This window comes from Alexandromys fortis, unplaced genomic scaffold, assembly GCF_014885135.2.
Source record: "Alexandromys fortis isolate MF-2015 unplaced genomic scaffold, M_Fortis_MF-2015_v1.1 scaffold_12, whole genome shotgun sequence".
Lineage (NCBI taxonomy): Eukaryota > Metazoa > Chordata > Mammalia > Rodentia > Cricetidae > Alexandromys > Alexandromys fortis.
Window position 1 is genome coordinate 3,104,991 of NW_026067937.1, and position 22,092 is coordinate 3,127,082.

Sequence of the window (22,092 nt, forward strand, 5' to 3'; positions counted from 1 at the left end):
ACCGTGTTAAATACACTTTAATGAATGAGGCTAAAGAGCCAAACAGCAAGCCGCAGAGCTGAGACATGGACTGTTTGAATAAATATGATTTTAATACAAAGCCATGCCATTGGATGTGTTGGGGTATTGAAGTAAGGTACCGCCAAAGCTTACCTTCCTCCTTGCACAAGCTGCAAAAGGTTTTAATCTTGGAAACGTCAAACTCAAGGCTTCTGAGGAGGACTTGCTTCCTTTGTTGAGCGATGGAGAGGTCAGGATTAATCCAGGCTTCTCCGCATGAAACATATACCTATCAAAGAGATGCGTCTGGGGGCTGGTGTGGAAGGGATGGAAACAGCTCAGAGTAGAAGCAGTCCCAGTAGTCAGGACCGTACGGAGGGTGAACAGCCAAACTACAGTGTCATGGAGTACTACCCAGTAATGAAAAGGAACAAGCCGCCCACAAAGGCACTGGTTCTGCAGAGCGCCCAGCAGGCGGCACAGCCTTAACTGCATGCATGCTGTTAGACCCCAGGGCCTCTATCATGGCTGGCCAGTAATGCCAGCCTCTCATGGAGCACAGCATGGAGCAGGGGAAAAAAAAACAAAGCAAAACAAACAAACAAACAAAAACATTCCACATCTTTTTGCAACTCCTATAAGTCTGTAGTCATTTACAAATAAAAAGTTTCAAATTTTTTTTAATGGAAAGGAAGGTAAGGGGGAAGGATTGAAATGAAGGGCTAATCAGAAGCTGGCCAAATGCGACCATGGCCCAGATGGGAGCTGCTGGTACGTTTTGTAAATACAGATTTCCTGGGAAAGAAACTTGCTGATTTGTTTACGTGCAGTCAATGGCTGGTGTTTCTGTAGAGACCACATAGTCACCAAAGCCTAAGATCTCCACTACCTGCTCTTTAGTGGAAAAAAGATTAAGATCCCTTGCAGAAATGGACTTGTAGTATCATATAAACACCAAAATACTAATGTGAGGATATGGCGAGCAGTTTAAGACATGTACCACTCTTGCAAAGACTGGAGTAGGTTCCTAGCATCCATGTTGGGTGGCTCACCACCACCTGTAAATTAACTTCAGGAGATCCAACACCCACTTATGGCCTCTGGAGGCACTGCATGTATGTGTATAAACATACGCAAGTGTACACATAATTAAAAACCAAGATCTTTTTAAACACACATACATACACACTACTGGATATGTTTTTGCTGTCTGTGTGTATATGGTTTTAAGGCTGGCCACTCTGAATCTGACAACCAATAAGAGCTCATCCTTGGGAGAAGCTAATTCTCCTTCTCTCAGTAGTCATGAGTTACCTGTGGTTCTTTGCCTAGGGATGGGACTCTATGAAATTGTTCCCTTCTATGTTAACATGTCTGCTGATATTGCCATTGCTCTGGTCTTGTTTATGCATATACATACATACATACATACATACATACATACATACATACATATATATTTGTATAAAATAAAAATAATCAAAGAAAGAAGGCCACCAACTTGAGAGTGGTTGGGAGAAAGTGATAGAATTCTATTTTAATTAAAAACTGTAAAGAGTTCTTCAATTAAAATGATATAGAATTAACATTTCTCTTTTAAGGTAGCTTTAGCTTATTGAACAATGTTAAAATGTGCATTAAATATTGATGTGTAATTTCTGGATAATAATAGTAGAAGTAGCACTGTTCCTCATCCCATGTATCTGTTTCTTAAATGCCCTTAAATACATTCTCTTCTCTCCTTCCTCCCAACCTTCCAACCCTCTCCATCGACAGAGTCCCTCTACATAGCCCAGGCTAGCCTTGAGCTTCAAGATCATCCAGCCCCAGTCCCCTGACTGCTGGGAGCGTGGGACTGTGTCACCACACCTGGCACATATTCCCTTAAAGACAGGAAAAACAATGACATGCTGAGACCCAGGCGGAGGAGAACCCCAGTGCCACCTCTTGCCATCATCATACACTCATCACTTAGCTCTTTGCATGAGGATGCAGGAAGGATCCTCTTAGGTTGTCCCCTTCTTGAACATCAGACTTCCCATTCTCTGACAGACACTACGGCTAGCAATTGGCCCCATTACAATTTCCCCCCTCACAGTGCAGTGAGTTAAACCCTGGTGACGAGAGATGCACTTCCGACACCATCATCCCACCCTCCTCACGCCCATCTTCCCTTTGCCCTGGTGCCTCCTCTATACTCATCTTCAGGCTACATCTATCTTTTGTTATTGACTTATTCTGCCCAAAATTCCATCTGCGAGAAAGAAAACAGAAACAACCGAATAACCCCAGCATCGTGTACAAACAGAAACGTAAGAAAGCAAACAAAACTCTTAGAAGCGATAGAGTTCGCATTCCACATAAAACCTGCCGAAACAAAGCAAGGCCTCTTCACCTGCTGCCTCTCACACTGTTCACTGAACGTGGCTTTCAAACGCTCAAGAGGTTCTCAGCTTCAGAGCACTAACCAAGTTGTTTTATTTTGTGTTGATCGCATATGTGTGCATGGGTGTTGTTTTTTTCTTGAGATGGTGTTTTCCTACACAAATCAGATAGGTCCAGAACTTACTATAAAGCCAATAGTGACCTTGAACTCACAACAATCCTCCTATTTCAGCGTCTAGGAATAGTGGGGTTACCGGCATGAGCCACCATGCTCAGCTTGGAGATTTTATTCAAAGAGCTTCAGGCATCAGCCAGGGCAACGAATGTTTCCCCCTACGCAGATATCTCTCATTCCAGAGAGGAGGGGGTGGGCAAGACTAGGCCGTGCAAGGCCTTCCATTTCTCAGCTTTCTCTAGACTCCAATTAGAGGGTATGAAAATGTGTACGTTTTTTTAATCTGAGAAAGCAAAGAAATTAGTCATTAATAAGGAAATCATTAAATAACTATAGATAGACTTCAAAAAGAGTTAAGGGTCTCTCTCCTTCAGCAACAGACATAGAAAAAAATCAGAAGTGGTGAATAACTGGCCTGCCGTAGACTCTGTAGTGGAGGAAAAGGTATCCTTTTTAAAAAGGCGTGATAAACACATATTTATTTATCATCTTGAGTCACACAAGCCTGACCGGCTGCCTAGGAAGACAGCAATGCTATCGGTGAGCATTGGTTTTGTGATGATTGACACCTTGGGGGGGACTTCGGAGATAGAGGAAGCATGTCGAGCATGGCAGCCTTGCACGGAAGGGTGCTCTTCTCAGCGTGTGCTCACCTACTCACAGTTCCAGCCCCACCCTGCCCTGGTTACCAGTTCATCTCTCTGCAGGTCATTCAGGGAAACAATTTCCTTCCCTTTTTCATCGAAAAGTCTCCGGGCAGCAAAAGGTAAATCTAAAATTTCAGTGCACCTGCAACAAGAGATGCAGCAATTAATTTTGCATACAAGCGGCTTCCAAGAGTAAGGTACGAAAACAGAAGAAACCAAAGCCTGGCCAATAATGGCGACTCAAGAGCCAGCGTGTCCTTTTGACCCTCAGTTCCTGACTCTGGTCTGTGGACTTAAATTCAGACTTTCTCAGATGTGTCTTACCTACATCTGGCCATTTTTTTTTGGCTTTAACTCATGTTCGTCCTTCTATCTCAAATATGCTTCTTGGCATTTTCAGTTGAAGCTCCATGTGCTCTCCAAAGTTACCAAAGCCACACCTGCATCAAGCAGTTCCTCATCCTCCTCCCCCAGAAGTGACTGCAGCCAGGATGTTCGCCTGGTTAAATGTTATCATTGGCCACCCCCAAGCTTCACACCGTATTTTGTGGGCACTGAGATGAATGCCATACACTCCTGACTCCTAGAGGAGTCGCCTACCCAGCCAAGAGTGAAGACAGGACATCCACTGACTCTCAGCGTGGTGCAGCGGGTACTGTTGTCGGCGATGGTCAGTGTCTTTCAAGAGCAAAGGAAAACAGTGGATCCCTTCCTGCAGGGGCTTTATCTAAGGAAGTGACATTGGCTTGGACTTGAACACATGAATCGTTCTTTAAGAGCAGGGTGTGGGTGTTACAGAGGGAGAAAGAAGAAAGGGGGGCAGACAAGACTGTGGCTGCGGAGGGGAAAGGAGAGTACAGAAAGGAAGAGGAAGAAGGATCAACACTAATGATGTATAAGAAGCCCGTAAAGGGAGCATATTGTTTTATAGGCTTACTTAAAAACACAAACATACATACATTTACCCACATATGCATGTATATAGTTCAGATGTAGTTATACAACGTGGGGTGATAGTTTCCCCAAGAGTCACAGACTAACAAAAATCCCTATTCCAGGCATTGAAAACCCCTTTTCGAGTTGTTGGCCAGGGTTTTCCAAGAGACGCTAAAAACAACATAGACTGTTGCCCTAGCCCTAGATTTCTTCAGAAATCAAAAGTAAGACCCTGTTACAGAAGACATCTCACACTTCAGACATGGAACTTGGAGGAATCAAGCTGCAACTGACATGGAAGCCTCCATTTCGTGGCTAGCTCTCCTAATATCAGAAGATACTTGCAAGGCATTAATAACCCCATCCAACTATAAAGCCTTGGCTACAACAAATGCTTAGCCAGTAAGATGCCTTCAGTGGGACTATTATGGTGGGGGGGGGAAATAACTATCAGCCCATTCAATAGGAGGGAATTCATGCTTAGTATTGTAAACCTAGCAAACCTCCTATGGCTGGAGAGGTCATGGACCCTAGAGGAGAGCCCACTACTGCCATTTTTCTACACCAACATAATTTCTAACTGTACTCTAAATACTAGACCTCATACCCAAAGATAAGCGCAGTGCCCACCCGCCATCAGAGAAGCTTCTTTTTGAAGTAGACAGAGGCTACTACAAAGATCCACCACCAGGAAAAATTCAGAGAGTAAGTGACAGTGGGGTGTCTAGCCCCATTTGGGAGATGTGAGGCACAACCTAAGGCTCAGGAAATGCCATGGAATATGGGGGCAGAAAGACTGTAAGAGTCAGGGAACTTGGATGCCTGCTAAGATGGTGTGTTCTAGATCTGACCATGATTCAGCACTCATGGTATAGCAATAATATAGTTGCTTAAACAATACCTGCATAATGACCTTATCAATGAACATGCCAACATGGGTGGGAGAAATTCCAGGAGGTCCCACCCCAGATGAAGAGTTATAAGCCAATCACTATCTGTTGAGAGAGGCAGAATCAGTTTTCTCGATGGATGAGCCCCGAGACAGATTATCCAATACCAAGCTGTCATTGTTAAACACATGCACATATGAAAAACACTAAAGGGACTCAGGTGTGTGTGTGTGTGTTTGTGTGCAAAACAATAACAATAAGAAGGGAAAAGGTTAAACTTGACCGATGATGAGGAGAAGTTGGGGGGAAGAGGAAGGTAGAAATGAAATTCTCAAGAAATAAAAAATTAAGTTAAAAATAAAATAGAAGCGTTCAGGCTGGGCCAGGGTGTATGAATGGGTTGGGGGATCTGATGAGCCTATAAAGAAGACAGGAGCAGCTTGAAGGCATTCTGGATTCTAGAATAGCATACCTGAGTTCTAGTTCATGGAGAGTCACTGAAGGGATGGGAGCATAGGTTTCCTTGCCTTTAGCTATGCCTAAACCCTAGGGAGGGAGAAATAGAGCTAACAGATATGCCGGGTCATTCATTTCCTAAAGAATATTGTTGGGATGAAGGTCATGACATACACTGCTGATGATACCTGTACCACTGTAGTGAGCCAGAAATGACTTTGTGCTCCTCAGCAAGACTGAGCACGGAACTTTCTAACTCTTATTTCCTACATCAGCATATAGCAATTAAGCAGATATCGAGACCAGTGATGTCCTTGCGGTGGTCTTGAAAGGAAATAAGCCAGGAGAAAGTACATCGTCTCATGCTCTATTTGATGAAGCGGTGTACAGAGTGAGATCCCTCACTTGCAGCGGTGGGTGGGATTGCCCTGCTTCTGTTTGGCTGAGACCACAACAGCTAATGCAGTGCCTTCTCATTTCCTGCACTGATATCCTTGCATATCAGTGTGGTTATGGCAAAGCCTGTGGGAGAGCAACATTTGTCCCTCACTCATATTTTTTTTAGAGTGAATTCTCACCTGTGGGAACATCCAGTGTTAGGACAGTTGGGTCGCAGCAGAAGGGATGGGTGAATAGCTAATTAATCTGTCTTTACCCTTTGTTCTGTTTTGAAGCCCTAGCTTTGGAGCTGAATTTGGCCCTTCTGGGCAAGCAGCAGAGGGCTGAGACAAGCAGTTTTCTGTGCACTCCTTCCTCTTTCTAGCTTCCATGCTAGCCAGCATCAAAGTATAGAGCAGAAAACAATTGGCCTCTAACGCCTTATGATGAATATGTCTTCCGGACTCAGATTATCTAGATTCATATGCCGGGCTTCTGTTATTCTGGTTTCTGGAATTTTCTAATCTTGCATTTTTTGAGGGAGATTTTATAAATTAGCTTTGTCCTCCTATCTCAATATATACTCTATATGTTATATGTAGTATATATAATGTATTATGTGTGATTAAAATGTCTACAATCACTATATTCACAATTTATGTATAGAAATGTTTTGTGCGTTCTCTGTTAAGTTAGACCACTCAAGCTTTCTCATGTAAAACACACTTGCATTTCAAATAGTAAACATTTACCTCTCCAAAAGGTGGTGCAGTTCAGTCTGGTTTCTTTCTGCTTCAGAATAGTTTGCAGCGTGGCTTTCTTCCTTTCTTTCAGCACTAACGTTTCTGCAACCAATAATTCAAGGCATGCACATGTTATGTGACATGGTTGATTAGTGACAACGTGTCTTAACATGTGGGAAAGTGGTGCGACCTTAACTGATAGTGATTTGCTGCCAATAATCTGACTTCCTTTAAAAGATACAATTTCAAATTTTAATATAATTAAATATTAAACTTCATGTTTTATAATTAAATATAAATTTTAATACTGTATACTGAATGATATGGCATGCTAAAGAAGCATGTATTCTGTGAAGGATTTGTAAAAGAAAATCTACTTGCAGTATCTTGAACCTTTTTTCATAGTGCTGAAAACTCTAAAATGTAATTAAATGAAACTTAAATATTCATTCTTCTCTGTAGTGTTTTATTGACTTAATGATTTTATTATTCTAAACAAATTTTAAATGATGATGATCAGAAAAAGGATATTGATAGAGATATTGGAGTGCTTAAAGATCTTCCTTCGAATCTTCAAGTCAGAGACCTGTTCTGTATTTTAGGAAATGAAAAATGGATCAAATACGGTTAATCACTCATGAGTGCTGCGATGGCGCCCCCTGTAGGCCTGTAACGGTTGTATTAAAGTGGCTCTCTAATGCTTTAACCCTTGATGTGACAGCAGGTAAGCAACAGCCCAGCAGGTGATCACGACACCAGAGGCAGGGCTGTCTTCCTCAGTCTTTGTCAATGGTGGAGCCAACAGCATCAGCAAACCCTCAAAACCATCCTCAGTGGGTTGTTACACAGCTGAAGGATAGCAGGTAGCCAGAACAGGATGGTGGTAAAATAGATTTCTATTCTAGCATGATACACATGCATACAAACATCCATACATACATACTCACAATAGCTCAACTTTATAAAAATAAATATACCTCATGTGAATGTGAGCAAAACATTTCACCTGTCAGTCAAATCTTTTCTTCTGGAAGATACTGAGCTTGGGTCTATTAAAGAGAGCCCAATAAGTTATCATTACACGGACTCTAATATGTCCCTCCTGGAGAAGGGGCCACCTAACCATGTTCTCATGTAAGCTGTGCCTTTTTATCTAAACCTTTTGTCAGCCAGTATTTCCACGCAGCTCTGGGACTTGCTACAGATGATCCTGCACAAACCTGTCTCAGTCAGCAAAGGAAGACTGAGCTCTCCTTGGGAGGATAATTTTGTCAAGCGAATGTCAGGTTATTTTAGTTATTTGGGCAAAAGTAACTTGGGGTGAACAAAGTGGCGTGCCACTGTCTGCACACTCGATGGCTTGACACGTTGTTCTACGAGCAGAGCATTCAGACAACGGGCAGTTCACATCCTCTCTGCCAGGATAGCTGCTCAAATTTGCTAATCTCTCAAAATACTGCTGAATTCCTTGACTGAGCTAAGCACCTCAAACACTGAGGTAAAAGATGCTTTCTGTGTATAATTACAATTAAAGGTACAAAATAAGACTTAAAAAAGCATCAGTGTAGAAAGGGAAGGAAATGATGTGTTAGCTTCGAGTGTGAGAGAGAAGTCACACTCTCTTTAAGGGCATTACCCTCACATCTTACATTGAGCAGAATGAGCTAATTATGAGATGTATGCGTCAAAGATTTCAATTTCAGGCTTGACTTTACTTTGAAGATTAATTTTTTACTTTATCATCTTTACAGGCAGTTCAGTGGACAGCCAATCTGAAAGTTATTGTTCAGTGATGTATGAAGTATATTTAATCGATGTGAAGAGAGTAATATTAAAGTATTATCAGCAGCCTCAGATATCCTAAATATCTCAGAAGAAAGGTCAAGAGGTAACATTGCTGGTAATTATATGAGAAACAATGTGTTTAACTCATTCTTCCCATCAAAGCTCTTCCACAATCCATAAAATAGAAACATAGGCAGGCGGTTGGTCTCCAGTGGTAGAGAAACATAAGCTGTCTGGGATGGCTTTATTTGCAGGGTAACTTTCAACTGCAGATCAGTGTTTCCTATACTTCAGAGTACTGTGTGTCTTAACCCAAAGATAGGAGACTAGTTATTTACGATAATCAGGAAGCAATTTAAAATCCAAATTTAACAAGCATATTGTAAATTTACTTATACCTACATACACTTGTAGAACTCGAACAAAAGCACTATCTGAAAATGTAGAGAGAGAGCTGTTTGAATTGCAGCCACTACTCTTGACTAACACAGTCTTCTGCTCACGTGTGGATGAAAACAGAAGAGAACAACTCAAGTTCCTGACAAAGAAACTAAAGAAAACCCTGTCTGTTTTTATCTTTGAATAGGACCCTTTTTGTACATAAACATATAATCCTTCCAGAAAACATTCAAGCTGAGGACTGGCACCTGTAGAAGTTGGAGAGTGTTCTGGAAGGTCGGTTGGAATGGGTGTTATTCTTACCGCAATCTCCGTCCCTGTAAGACATCTGGGCCCATAACAAGGGATCTGCTCTTTCCTTTGTCCCCGTTCCTCAGGATTTGGAGTCTCACAGGGACACACTGCTCTGGTGTCTTACAAACCGGCCTCTTCATGGCAGGGATGTTTGGCACCAGTAGACCTTCTATTGGCCAATCAAATGCCTTCAAAAATGAATGAAAGAATACAAGAACAATAAATAATGAGTCTTGTGGACCTTAAATCCTTCATCCGTTCAGCAAAAATTGGACATCTGAGCCATTCCAAAAAAAAAAAAAAAAACTGTAGGTATTTTTTAGATAAAAAAATCCAGTGATTTTTTTTTAAATTTAAAATTGATCACTTTTTTAAAACGTATCCAACTTTTTTTAATTTAAAATTGATCATTTTTTTAGACTATCAAAGGAAAGAAACATTCTAGAAAAGCAGAAGTTAGTTAACCTCAAGTATCTCTGGTTTTGCTTCTGTGTGAAGTATGTTTAGCCAGTGTGAAGGAAATGAAGAATGTGTGAAAAGGAATTTTACAATAGCCTGAAATTATATCATCTTGACCTCGATCAAGGCGGCAGGGCAGACTACACGGGTGGGAGGGGGGTGGTAAGAAACAGACTAAGATGATGAAGTAATAACAAACACATTTCAGACATTTCCTTTGCGGAGTTTAGTGACTTTATATTATTTGACTAAACTTTTATTCATATCAATAATTCACCCACTCTTCAATAATTACTGATTATTTATTTGGGGAACAGAAGTAAAATTGTAAGTTGGACAGAATAATCTATACTTTGAAGACAGCAGAGGCTTACTTAGACATCGGCATGAAAATCCTGGTAATGAAGGCAGGAGCTGCAGGGGACCTCACAGGAGGAGACCCTGACTCAGTAAGGCCTCACCACAGTGCTGAAGCCTTAGGACATAGTTGTGATACTGTGTCAATCCAATTGGGGTATTTTGTTTTGTTTGTCTGGATGCTGGGGGGCACAGCGCTGTTGGTAAGAACTTTAGATGCTAACTCTATTTACAAATATCTGCAAATATCTTAAGGAAACTCTTAGCTCACTGAATTCAGCAATCTATAGACTCTGAAATACACCGTGGCTCGTCTGAATAGATGTCAGTTGACCTTTATGCAGGAATGTAAGCTTAATTTAAAATGAGAAAATTAATTAATGTAATCGACAAGTAATATAAACACAAATCCATTTAAAGGAGCTTTGTACGGCCCAACATATGTCTAGTGCTTTAATGGAGATGCTTCAGATTGAAGCTAAGTTCTCCTCTAGGCTATACAGTTTCTGAGCTACCACAACGCCCCATCTTACATCCTAAAAACGAAATAAAATGGAACTTTCTTAACTGTACATAGAACATCTGTATACCAAACAAATTTTGAAAAGGTGACTTATACGTTAGCATCTAAAGTTCTTTTAGGATCCTCATCAATGGTGGTATCAGTGTTTCCCTACTCTTGTGAAATGAATTGGAAGATATTTCTATGCGTTTTGTTTTCTGAATTTTGTGTTTGTTATGAGCTTAGTTCAATGAATCAGAAAAATGAGGCCATGGTGGAGTTGTGGGGTTATTTTTTTCCCATGGCTGATGGATCACTCATGTTGTCTGTCTCCCTTTAATTAAATTTGTGTTGCTATCAGGAGGATGCTGTGTGTGCGCAGTGCTGTACTAGAGATGAGAGAACAGCTCACCAGGCAGTGCAGTTCTCTCCCTAGGCCATGTGGGTCCTAGGAATGAGCAAGCACTTGATCCAGGGAACCAGCCCACCAGCCCCTTTGCTCTCTTCTTGATTCCTTTTTAATATTCTTTGTTTAAAAATTTGACCATCTTATTAATTACTATAATTATTAGCATATTTATAATATCCCTTTACCTTCCCAAGCAGCTATACATGTATATCTTCTTTTATTCTTAAATTTACTTCATTTTTTTCCAAATTTGAATGAATTTGATGTGAATTGATATGTAATTTGTGAGCCCCATGCATTCCCATCAAGGAAAGAGGATTAGATGTCCAATCATGTTTTAATGTTGTACCATCTGTTTATGTCATCAATCTCTTAGGCAGGGCTTTAGAACTTTCTAGTCTGCAGAGCCCTCCCTTGGCTGAAAGAGAAGAACTTGGGACATAGATCATCTTGTTCCTGGACTCCCAGGCTGAAGTATATGTCTGAGGTCACTGGTGATGGTTCGTTTGGCCTGGACAGGACTGGGAGTGGGCTATGGCTTCCTACCTGGCTCAGCCTCCTTCCTGCTGTCTTCCTCTCTGGAACCAAGCAATGGTAGCTGGCTTACTTCTGGCTAGGGAGCTACCTTATCCTTGTTTGCCAACCACTTTAGGAACTTTCCAGAAAGCTTCTTGGCAATTGATTAGCTGCATGTCCATATAAGTAAATATAAGTATGGCTATTCATATATTTTTATTAATATCTTCAAAGAACAGATTGTCTTTTGGTTGGATGTTTCTGTGTAGATGTGCCATCTAGTCTGGTCTGTTAGCTTTGGATTTTATAATTTATTTTATTTCCTTCTTCCTAATTTTTGCATATTCTGCTGTATTGGTGGTCAAACGCGGGGCCTTATGCATGCTAGGAATGTACTCTACCACCGAGCTGCATTTCTAGCCCACTACCTAATCCCTAACAGCTCATCCTTCGTGTTATTCTCCTAACTCCATAAGCTGAATGCTGCTTTTGTTAGTTTTTAGTTTTTCCTGCTTCTTAATTCTAAGCTAATGAGAAACCATATTTATAAAAAGAACAAATAGAAAAGCCCTGAGGATAAAAACCCAAGGTTATTCTCTGGTTTACACACACACAGACACACACACACACACACACACCCCACACACACACATCACATATGCAAACACAGATTCATTTCACATTGATATTTGAGTGTAAAATTGCTAACATTTCTCCCCTTTTTTTGAATCATGAAAGGGGAAAACAAGAAAAATGATTCTCTCTCACTGTTAGCCTGTGTGCTTGCCAATTTATAGAGCGAGGGTTTGGAACTATGAGCTTCTCGACACCTCACTGTGACTGAGAGTGGCTATCACCATGGGGTGATATATTGAATGCTTGGCTCCTATTTGGGGGAACTGTTTGGGAGGGAGCAGGAGGTATGCTCTTGTTGGAGAAGACATACCTGAGGGTGGGCTTTGAGATTTCAAAAGTCCACCCTATTCCCAGTTAGTTTTCTCTCTGCTTTACAGTTATGGCTCAAGATATGAGCTCTCAACTATTCCTTTATCTGATTCTTGACCATTACGGACTCTCACCCTCTGAAACTGTAAAACCAAATCAAATGTTTTCTTTTTAAGTTAACTTGGTTATTATCATAGCAATATCACAGTAATTTCAACATTATATTTCTGCAGAAGAAATCTGAGCTGTGATAGTTTTGATTTATTTAGCCTGCACGTTGCCCCTGACAGTGGTAGTCACTGTGAACATTTGTTCAGCTCCACGGATGTCCTGCTGCCTTCAAGTGGGTTCTCTGATTTCTAGGTAGAAGGAAGAAACCCCAAAGATCACTTTCCCCTACCCCTCTCTCAGTGTAAAACATCACAGAAACATCCAGAAATGAAAAATTAGCTTTCTAAATATCTGAGCTACTAACATCAATTCTTCCTTTTTTTATGATACTTTAATTCTCGAGTGGGTAAGATGGTTCACCAGGTAAAAGTGCTGGTCACCAAAGCTGATGGCCTGAGTTCAGTCCCCAGGACCCACACTATAGAAGGAGAGAACTGACCCCCACAGGTTGTACTCTGACTTTCATAAAACAATGTGGCAAACACATGGTACCTTCACACCACACACACACACACACACAGGAAGAAATGTAACAAAAAATTAAAATATCTTAATTCCTGTCCTTACAGGTTCTTTAATTGGCTTTTGTTTGTTTTTCTGAGACAAAGCATCACTATGTAGTCTTGGCTGACATGGCACCATCTATGTGGCCCGGGGTGCTCTTAAACCTGTCACACTCTTCTTGCCTCAGCTTCCCAAGTGCTAGGATCATAGGGGTTTGCCATTATGTCTGCTTTCCCATTCAAGACATCTACTTAGTCCTTCATGCAAACAGAGAAATACGGCCTCGGGATAATGATGGACAACAGAAACATGCTTAATTAAACTGGCTGCGGCTGTCTCTCCCCGTCCATTTTCTCGGTTGGAATTCTGGTCTTCCCACTCATTTCTTTATTGGTCTTCTCTGTGCTCAGGCCTTTCTCCAGCACGGCTGCATTGTCAGGGGAACCCTGAGGGCCCTGGTGCTCCTTTAAGTGGGTGATTCCCCTTGCTTTCCCTTTAACTCATCTCACACACAGATGAGCGGGTTCAGAAGTGAGCTCCTAAGCGACGACTTCCCCTTCTCTACAATACTGGCCCCTCTTCGTCGGTCAGTAATAATCAAATCTTCGTCTCTCTTGCTTGTTCATTTAAGGCTGTATTCCTCCCTCTTTCCTTTTTAAAAAAATTGTTTCTGAGTTTGCTTGATATTTCAAAAGACCGTACATCATTGGTAAGAGAGTTCCTGGTCCATATGTAGACACATCACCCTGTGTTACATCTTCAGATACCCATCATGTTTACCATCTTTGGTCACTGAAAAGTCGTATCTCATCAGATTAATAAAACATGTACTTTTAATTTTCTTCTATCATTGGTCTATCTGAATAGATGTATTTTAATTTAGTAGTTCTAAGATCATTATCCTGTTATACGAACCAAAATCTTAACTCTCTTTAAACTTGCTAATTCTAACGATATCATCCTTGAATAGGAAAATCCCATTATTCTCTGTCTTTGGAGATTTAAAACTTTTTTCTCAATTTATAACTTTTCTTCAAGGTTTGAGAAAATAACCTGAGAGCACATTCCTATAAACTATTTCTAAATAAACTAAACAATTCCTGAATAAAATAAACAGACTAAAGCCATTGGTTTGTTTAGAATAAGCCAAAAGAATGTGTTAGTTCTCTGTGTTTTTATTATGTTTAGTGTTTTAAAACAATGATATCCTCTATGCATGAAATTTTGTACTTTACTGACTACATTTTGTTAAATGTTATTAATTTCCTTTTAGGATAATTGGTATCCAGAAGTGGCGTTTGCATTGGAAGGGTTCTCAGATCAGCTGTCTGGTCCAGCACATATGCAGCCTGAGACACAATGAAGACAGGTTTGCCTTCCCACAGGGCTTATGCTTCTCACCTCTTCTGTTCATCATCACTGTGTGTTAAATAACTCTTGCCATGAAATTAAAAGAACTGGATTTAAAAAAAAGTAACTGGATATTCATTCAGTTCAGTGATTGTTAGATGCTTTTCCTAGATTCAATATTGTGACTCAATGTTCAGGCCCCTCCAGGCTATGAAGCCTGGCTCGCTTTTCCTGGACAGGCAGCCTTCACTACTTAAACACAAAGCTTGTTACATAGGTTTCATCCCTCTCCTTACTCTTTCTCTGCTTTATTTTCTCTTCTCTTACAGCCTATCCTTAAACTGTATGATTTAGGACTCAGAGACCACATCTATTTTCCTATTCTCCTCCTGACACCAAAACACATAACAAACAATGGATACAACATAAAAATTGGAGATCAGATCCAGAATAAAATTAATGAACACATGCCCAAAGTGTTTTGAATTCCACAATAGGAATGTCAAACTTCCAAATCAATTATGTGAAGAAGGACTTGGAAATATGGGTCTTTCAAATGAAATGGACGCAGACTTGAAGTGAAATGGGTTGTGTTTAATTTGAGTTCCCTGCTTGCTAAGTACTTTTTTCTCCAAACATTTCAAGAAGCAGCAGGACCCCCAAACCCAGTCATTTTGGAAGATGCAGTCCATCCATCTAACTCTAGCTAATTTAATGCCTCAGTTCTTTCTCTCCATTTTACAAGTAAGGACCAAAGAATTTGGGGGTATAGTCTGACAAGAACAAGGGTGCAGTAGAGGCACTTTTAGACAGGTGAGCCTTCGCTGTTAGGCACTGACTAAATGAAAGGCAAGCAGGCCAGAAGGAAAGTAACCTTAGGTGGAGGACCTGAGCTGTAAGGTGAAAACTTTAGAATAAGTGGAAATATATATTGACTGCATGCAAAAAGTCAATACTTTTGGAGACTTAAGATACAACTTAAATATATGGCAATAAATAATTCCTCATATCAGAAATCATAAGGTTGAAGCTAACTATTCTAATGATCCTATTACTTGAGAGGAGATACAACATGTTTATTAATTTTTCATTTTGGTCATTTATTTATGCAAGTTAGAATGCTCAGGATAGTTACAATAACCCCCCCCCCAAAGAATGGCAATAGAAAGAACAATGTGCAAACTAGTAAATGGAGAAAAAAAACTATCAGGGCAAAAAACCATGATATAATAAAAGACCCAGGTGGAGGGAAAATAAGACATAACAGGCAGAAAGAAAATAGGAATTCAGGTTCACATGTAGTTAGGACAGACAAGGCTAGATGCTTTCGTTTAGAAAGGATGACAGCAGACAAACTTCCTAAGTTGATTATTGGGCCCATCCATTTCAAGAATATACAAAACCAAAATGCAAAATGATGGAAAGAAAATATACAAGACATACAACAACCAAAATTTTGGGATGCTTTCAATGTCGTTGAATACTGATCTTTTTATTAGAAGTAGACAGTTTCTAAATGATGACAAGACTGACTAAAATATAATACTCTGGTCATATGTGTGCCTAGGACCTGTGCTTCAAAGTTTAGGAATTAAAACATGAGGGATCACAGGAGAAAAACAGATCAGTTTGTTTCCATAGTGAAAGATTCGCAGCCCTCTTTTCAGTCATCAACAGAATTAACAAGATTTTTTTTTTAAATATTGAAATCAAAATGGCATTTTCAGAAGCCTGACCAGAGACCAGATCATAAAGACATAAAATAAAGTCATACAACCTCATTAAGCTGTCCACTGGGAAGGGCTGGTCACATGTACCTGAGCTTGCTCCACAGAGGATTCTCAGCTTTGGAGTGTTTCCACTGGCTGGGCTTCCTTGTCCCCTTATGCTTTATGGTCCACCTAGAATGAACCAGCAAACAAAAGCGAGATGTAGCAAGGTTAAAGGTCACTCCACAGTCGGAGTCTCGCTACGAACATCTGCTGTGTGCCAGGAAAAGACTCAACCGGAATGAAAAGTCCCAGTCTGGTCACTTGCTATTTCTAGGAATATAAATGAATGTTTTAGAAATAAATTAACTAATGGTAAAAAGAAGGAAACAGATTAAACTGAGCCAAAGTTGGCAACGCCATAACAGAAAAAAATCTGAGGCGAAAGACAAAGTATCAAAGTCATTTACAATGACAATGGAATAAATAATAACACAAAAATAGAAAAACCAGTGAAAATAGAAAAATTCAGTGAAACTCCTAGGTGGTCAAAGGAAAACTAATGTGCACACACTAATTGTGGGAGGAATTTATGACATTGCCAGCAGACTTCAAACTATTATATGTGTGTGCGTGTGTGTGTGCACGCACGTGCATGAGTGTTTATAGTAGTGAACATTGAATCCGGGGCCTCCCACATGCTAGGCAAATCTTCAGCCTGTAACCTTTAAGCAATAAGGCATACACCTGCTATCCCAGCACTCAGGAGGCTGGGGCAGGAGGATCACAAAGTCACACAGGGATATGCAGCAAGATCCTGTCTTGAAACCAAAAATTAATTATTCTATCACTGAAATTAGTAAATGTAATTGTTCCTACTTATACATATTACAGTCTGCTTTCAGAGAATGTCTTTCTCAACAGTTCCTATAGTATTAGAAATATTTGCATCATATGAAAAAAGTAAACTTCAATATAGTCACATATGGGCAGTATAAACCTGATGACTTAAATTTGGATCCTCAGAACCTATGAAGAAGCTGGACACAGTAACCTGTGTCTGTAGGCCCAACACTGCTACAGTAGCCCGTGGTTGTAAGCCCAACACTCCTTCTGGAGTAGCCCGTGGCTGTAAACCCAAGACTCCTGCAATAGCCCATGGCTGTAAACCCAAGACTCCTGCAGTAGCCCATGGCTGCAAACCCAACGCTGCTACAGAGATGAGACAGACACAGGGCATTCCCCCAGAGGCTTGCAACCCAGGTCCCTGGAGTACACAGTGCAGCAGCAAACAAGACAGACCCCACCTAAAGTGTAAGAGGGGAGACCAACACCCAATCTGACTTCTGCACATATACATGGAGACATGTGTATGCCCTCATACATGAACAAATACACACACACTGTTCATTCATCCATACACAAAATAAACAAAACATTCTTTAATTTACACGTATCACAGTAAATCACACACACACACACACACACACATGAAAGTACAAATTTTACAATATCAACAACATACTATTTTTAAAAGCATGGTATCTTTCTCAAAATGCTATTTTGCCAGTTGGAGAAAAAAAATGATCAATAGCTATTTGGTAAGCAGTTAAAATTATGTCTGTGAAAACTTATAGGACATACCTAGAATTACAGCCAAAGCAAATTTACACTCTAAAGGCTTGTTTGTGAGTTAAATAGAGAGGCTGGCAAGATGGCTCAGCAGTTAAAAACATGGCTGTTCTTCCTAAGGACGTGGGTTCAAGTCTCAGCATCCACAGGGTGGCTTACAACCATTTGAGGCTAGCAGCAGGTCCAGGGAATCTAATGGCCTCTGAAGGCCTTTGAGGTCTCTGTACACATGTGGTACACAGATATGCATATAAGCAGAACGCCCATGCACAGAAATTAAAGTTAAATAATCTAACCAAAAAAAAAGAGCTAGAGAAGGCAAATCAATAAAGCACTCCATTAAATAATTATCTTTTAAAAATTTGAATTGTACCATAGAAAATATTTGGGAAGATATAATATTCAAATAGAGCTAAAAACCTTAGTAGAATAGAAAATAAAACTTCAGTAGAATAGCTGAACAAATATTTTTAAATAAAAATACAGTAAAAATAGCAAAATCTTTAATTATGATAATTGTTTATAGTTTCTTAAATTCTCAAATTAGTTTTCAATGTAAGTGTCCTTTTAAATATTAAGTATGAGAAATAATTATTTTTAAGAAAACTAGAATTCTTACATCTCTTGCAAATAAGTAGTGATTAATAAAATCGCAACAAAGATAAAATAGAAAATCAAACTAAACATTTGCTATAGAAAAGATTAAAAGTGAGGGTAGAGTGTGCATGTGAATATTGCTGGTATAAGAACCCTATTAACTAGGAGGAAGCATGGTCCTGCTCGGCTCCATGATAGACTGAGTGGGACAGGGAGACCCACATACGTGCCAGGGTCTGTCCTGGGCTCCAAGGAGAAAACATAGGCGTGCCAGGCTCCACAAGCACTATTACGGTGAGCAAATGTATGGAGTAGTATGGTGGGATGGGGAGGGGGGGAGGGAGAGAGGGAGAGGTGTGGGGCCTGATAGGTCCGGGTCCCTGTGTTCCAGAGGAAGGGGGTGTAGATTGAAGAAAGAAATAGATGAGAAACAGAAGATAGAGTCGGAAGGACATCGAGGGAGTACTGTGACTGGGCCCAAGGGTTTTTTTGTTTTGTTTTTAAATTTATTATTATTATTTTTTTTTTTTTTGAGACAGTGTTTCTCTGTATAACTGCCTTAGCTGTCCTGGAACCTGCTCTTATAGACCAGGTTGGCCTTGAACTCACAGAGATCTGTCTGCCTCTGCCTCTCCGAGTGCTGGGATTAAAGGCGTGCACCACCACCCAGTGACCGGTCCCAAGTTTATTACTCAACATTCTTGTATACCCCAATCAAAAGGGGAGGGCACAGAACTTCCATGACACAATGAGCAAGCAAGCACAATTATCTCCTCACATCTCAAAACACCTGATAACCATGGCCTAAGTAAAGCATCCTGTGGACTGGCCTTTGGAGAGTAGCCACACTCTTGGTCAATCATCTGCTCATCCTTGAGAAGCAAAATTAGATCTGACCACTCTGACCTTTGGTCAAGCTGGAACAGATTCAGAACTGTGGCCCTCACAGAGAGAAAGAAGGAGAGAATGGTCCGTGTCCCGTGGGCATGGCATATCTGAAGAGCAGGCTGAGGTGGGTCACTTGATGGTCACCCACGGCTGTGGTGCTGACTACGCCAGGGCTGCTTGTGGGGCCCACGTCTGGGTTCATGGCCCTGCTGCAGCTGCCGTCTGCGTTGATGTTCTTGGCTCCTGAACCACCAAAGGCTGGGAGGATAGTGCTGAACAGAATTGGCCCCGCACTGGCTTCGGCACTAGGGAGAGAGAGCAGGTCCGGCCCCTCACCAGCTGAAGCACTCAGGAGAGAGGATCCTACACCTCACCTGGGCAGCACGATAGAACTGACTTTGTTTGTGGGCATGGGCAAGGTGGCTCTGAGGGCATCAGAATGGGAGAGTGGGTCCTGCCACTCCTCTCTCATCTGCTACGTGGTGATATGGGAGAGAAAGACCTGCTCTCCTTCCCTTGCCCCTCCCCACCTGCAGCAGGGGGGGGGGAAGCTGACCCAACCCCTCACCGGCAGCAACGCTCAAGGAGAACCAGCTCTGTGCCTCACCTGGGCAGCATGGTAGAGCTCACCCTGTAGACAGGGGTGCAGGTGAGCCAGCTCTGAGGGCAAGAGATTGGGCTAGCTGGTACCGCCTCCCTCGTCTGTTGTCTGGTGGTAGGGGCAAGGGAAAGATGCCATCCTCCCTCACCCCTTCTGCCTCCAGCTGGCGAGGGAGCTGACCCTCCTGTTTATCAGCTGCGGCACTCAGGGAAGCAGGCCCTGCACCTCATCTGGGCAACACGGTAGAGCTGACACTATTGGCCGAGGAGCAGGAAGGCCAGTCTTGAGAAGGTGACCACGGGAGATGTGGCCACTCTCTTTATCGGCCATATAGCAGCGTGGGTGGGGTAAAGATGCCCTACCACCGACTCAACACCTGCGGCAGATGGAAGAGCTGGCCCTGAGGTCATAAGAGCAGGAGAGCTGCCCTGACCCTGCCGGCTGCAGCACTTGGGAGAGCAGGCCCCGCACCTCACCAGGGCAGCACAGTAGAGTCGACCCTATTGACAGGGGTGCGTGTGAACAGTCCCCGAGAGTATGAGCTTGGGAGATCTGCCCCATCCCTCATCTGCCATGTGGTGGTATGGGTTGGGGAGAGATGCCCTCTCCCCCTGCCATCCCTTACTGTCTGTGGTAGGTGGCAGAGTTGGTCCGGAAGTCATAAGCTGCCCCTGCTCCTTACCAGCTGCAGCACTTGGGAGAGTGGCCACCGCACCTTGGCTGAGCAACAGAGTAGAGCTGGCCCTGCTGATGTAGGTGCGGAAGAGCTGACCCCGAGAGTATGAAAGCAAGAGAACTGGCCCTGCTCCTTGCTCCTTGCAACAAGGGCTGAACTAGAAGGGGCCATGCCAGAGAGCTCACCTTGGGCCTGAGGACAGGGAAGAGCTAGCAGACTGACCAACCCTGCAAACTACCCAGGCCCAAACCAGGATTATGAGTTGGTTCGCCCCAATATCCACCCCATCTATGATCTGCTGGAGGACATGAAGGGGCCAGTCCTGCAGACCCAAAGCTGCAGGCTCTCCATGGCCCAGGGAAACAACAGACTATCCAAGAGGAGTACCACTGAGGGTCCAGTATTGATGGTGTAGCAGAAACCAGAGGCCTCAAACCAGACCAATGACTCTCTGCCACAAACACTTGCATTCAAAGATACATGGGCAAGAAAGTAAACTGTGTGACTGACCGTCTCACACTACGGCTTCCATGGTGAGAATGTTTTCTTTCTTTATTCTTTTTTTTTCTCTTAAATTGTATTTTATTTTGCGGGGGAGGTTGTAAAGCCAAAGGGTGGATACAGAGGGATGGGGAGCTGAGTGGGATCAAGACGAGTGAAGTGAAAGACAAAGAATAAGTAAAAAGAAAGTTAATAGGAATTCTGATCATGTAATTTCTGAATATATTCAGTCTTGAAATACAGATAGATACAGATATAGGAAGTAGAACGCAGGCATGTTCTCACCCACATAATCTAACAGGTCATGGAAAAGAGCGTGTCTGAGCTATATAAACATTCTAAACCACGGCATAGGGGAAGCCGATTAATTATTTCTATGACAGGTTGAAAACCTTCCTAATACATTCAGTCACTGGTTATTTAAGAAGAAATACAGCAATGTTATTTATAATTAAAGATATAGCACTTCTAAATCAATATTAATAAAATATAATATTATGGCAGGAGACTAATCACTATATATAAGTCGAACTGATCTCAAGGATAAAATTATGGACAGTTCTTAATTTAATGCATTACTGAGAGTAAATGATACAGAAACAGTACACCATCCATACTTTTCAAGCAGAGATGGTGATCTGTAGAGACCGGGAAATTTCTAAGGTCATCCAACCCCATCAAAACTATATGTAATATCTATCTTATGTAAAAGGGCCCGGCTTTTCAGCCATCCTTCAGCAAACATGAAGAGCCAGAAACCAAGAGATGACAACATTTCCAACCAACCAAGAGGCGTCAAGCTGGGAGCTAGTTCTCAGGAGCCAGGGTGGTGATGGGACACGGCCTCCATCCATCTTACATTTCCCCCTTTCCTTGGCGGAACCTTGCATGTATTGCCTGAGCAGTCTCTATCATCTTCCTCATACTGATCCCAGATGGTTAGCTACATAAAAGACAGCAGACATCCAGTTACCTGGAAGGGAGTCTAAAGAGAATTAGAGACTGAGCAATACAGTTCAAGGGTTACAGAACAACCCCAGACGGTAGTCAGCTCCTGCTGCCGCAAGCTGGGTGGTAAGAACATGTGTATTTAACTCGTATCGATTTTATTTTCTGTTTTGAATACCTAGCCATCTCTAAGAACCTGGTTTCTTTGACACATTTTTATGTGGCACTTTTATCCTTCA

At 41.7% G+C, this 22,092-nt stretch overlaps 1 protein-coding gene across 4 annotated transcripts in view; it reads right to left on the reverse strand.

Moving 5' to 3' along the window:
* The window catches only part of Dcdc1 (doublecortin domain containing 1), a 154,422-nt gene that overhangs the window by 48,630 nt on the left and 83,700 nt on the right, over positions 1-22,092 (reverse strand). For 2 of the 4 annotated variants that reach the window (XM_050147094.1, XM_050147096.1), the window contains 5 exons: positions 16,119-16,202; positions 9,098-9,276; positions 6,620-6,712; positions 3,250-3,349; positions 154-289 (listed from right to left, as the gene is read on the reverse strand). In XM_050147094.1, coding sequence (XP_050003051.1) covers positions 154-289; positions 3,250-3,349; positions 6,620-6,712; positions 9,098-9,228 — 460 coding nt within the window. In that variant the 5' untranslated portion in view covers positions 9,229-9,276; positions 16,119-16,202. Of the gene's footprint in view, positions 1-153; positions 290-3,249; positions 3,350-6,619; positions 6,713-9,097; positions 9,277-16,078; positions 16,203-22,092 lie in introns of all 4 variants that reach the window. The other 2 variants (XM_050147093.1, XM_050147095.1) reach the window with 1 other exon arrangement.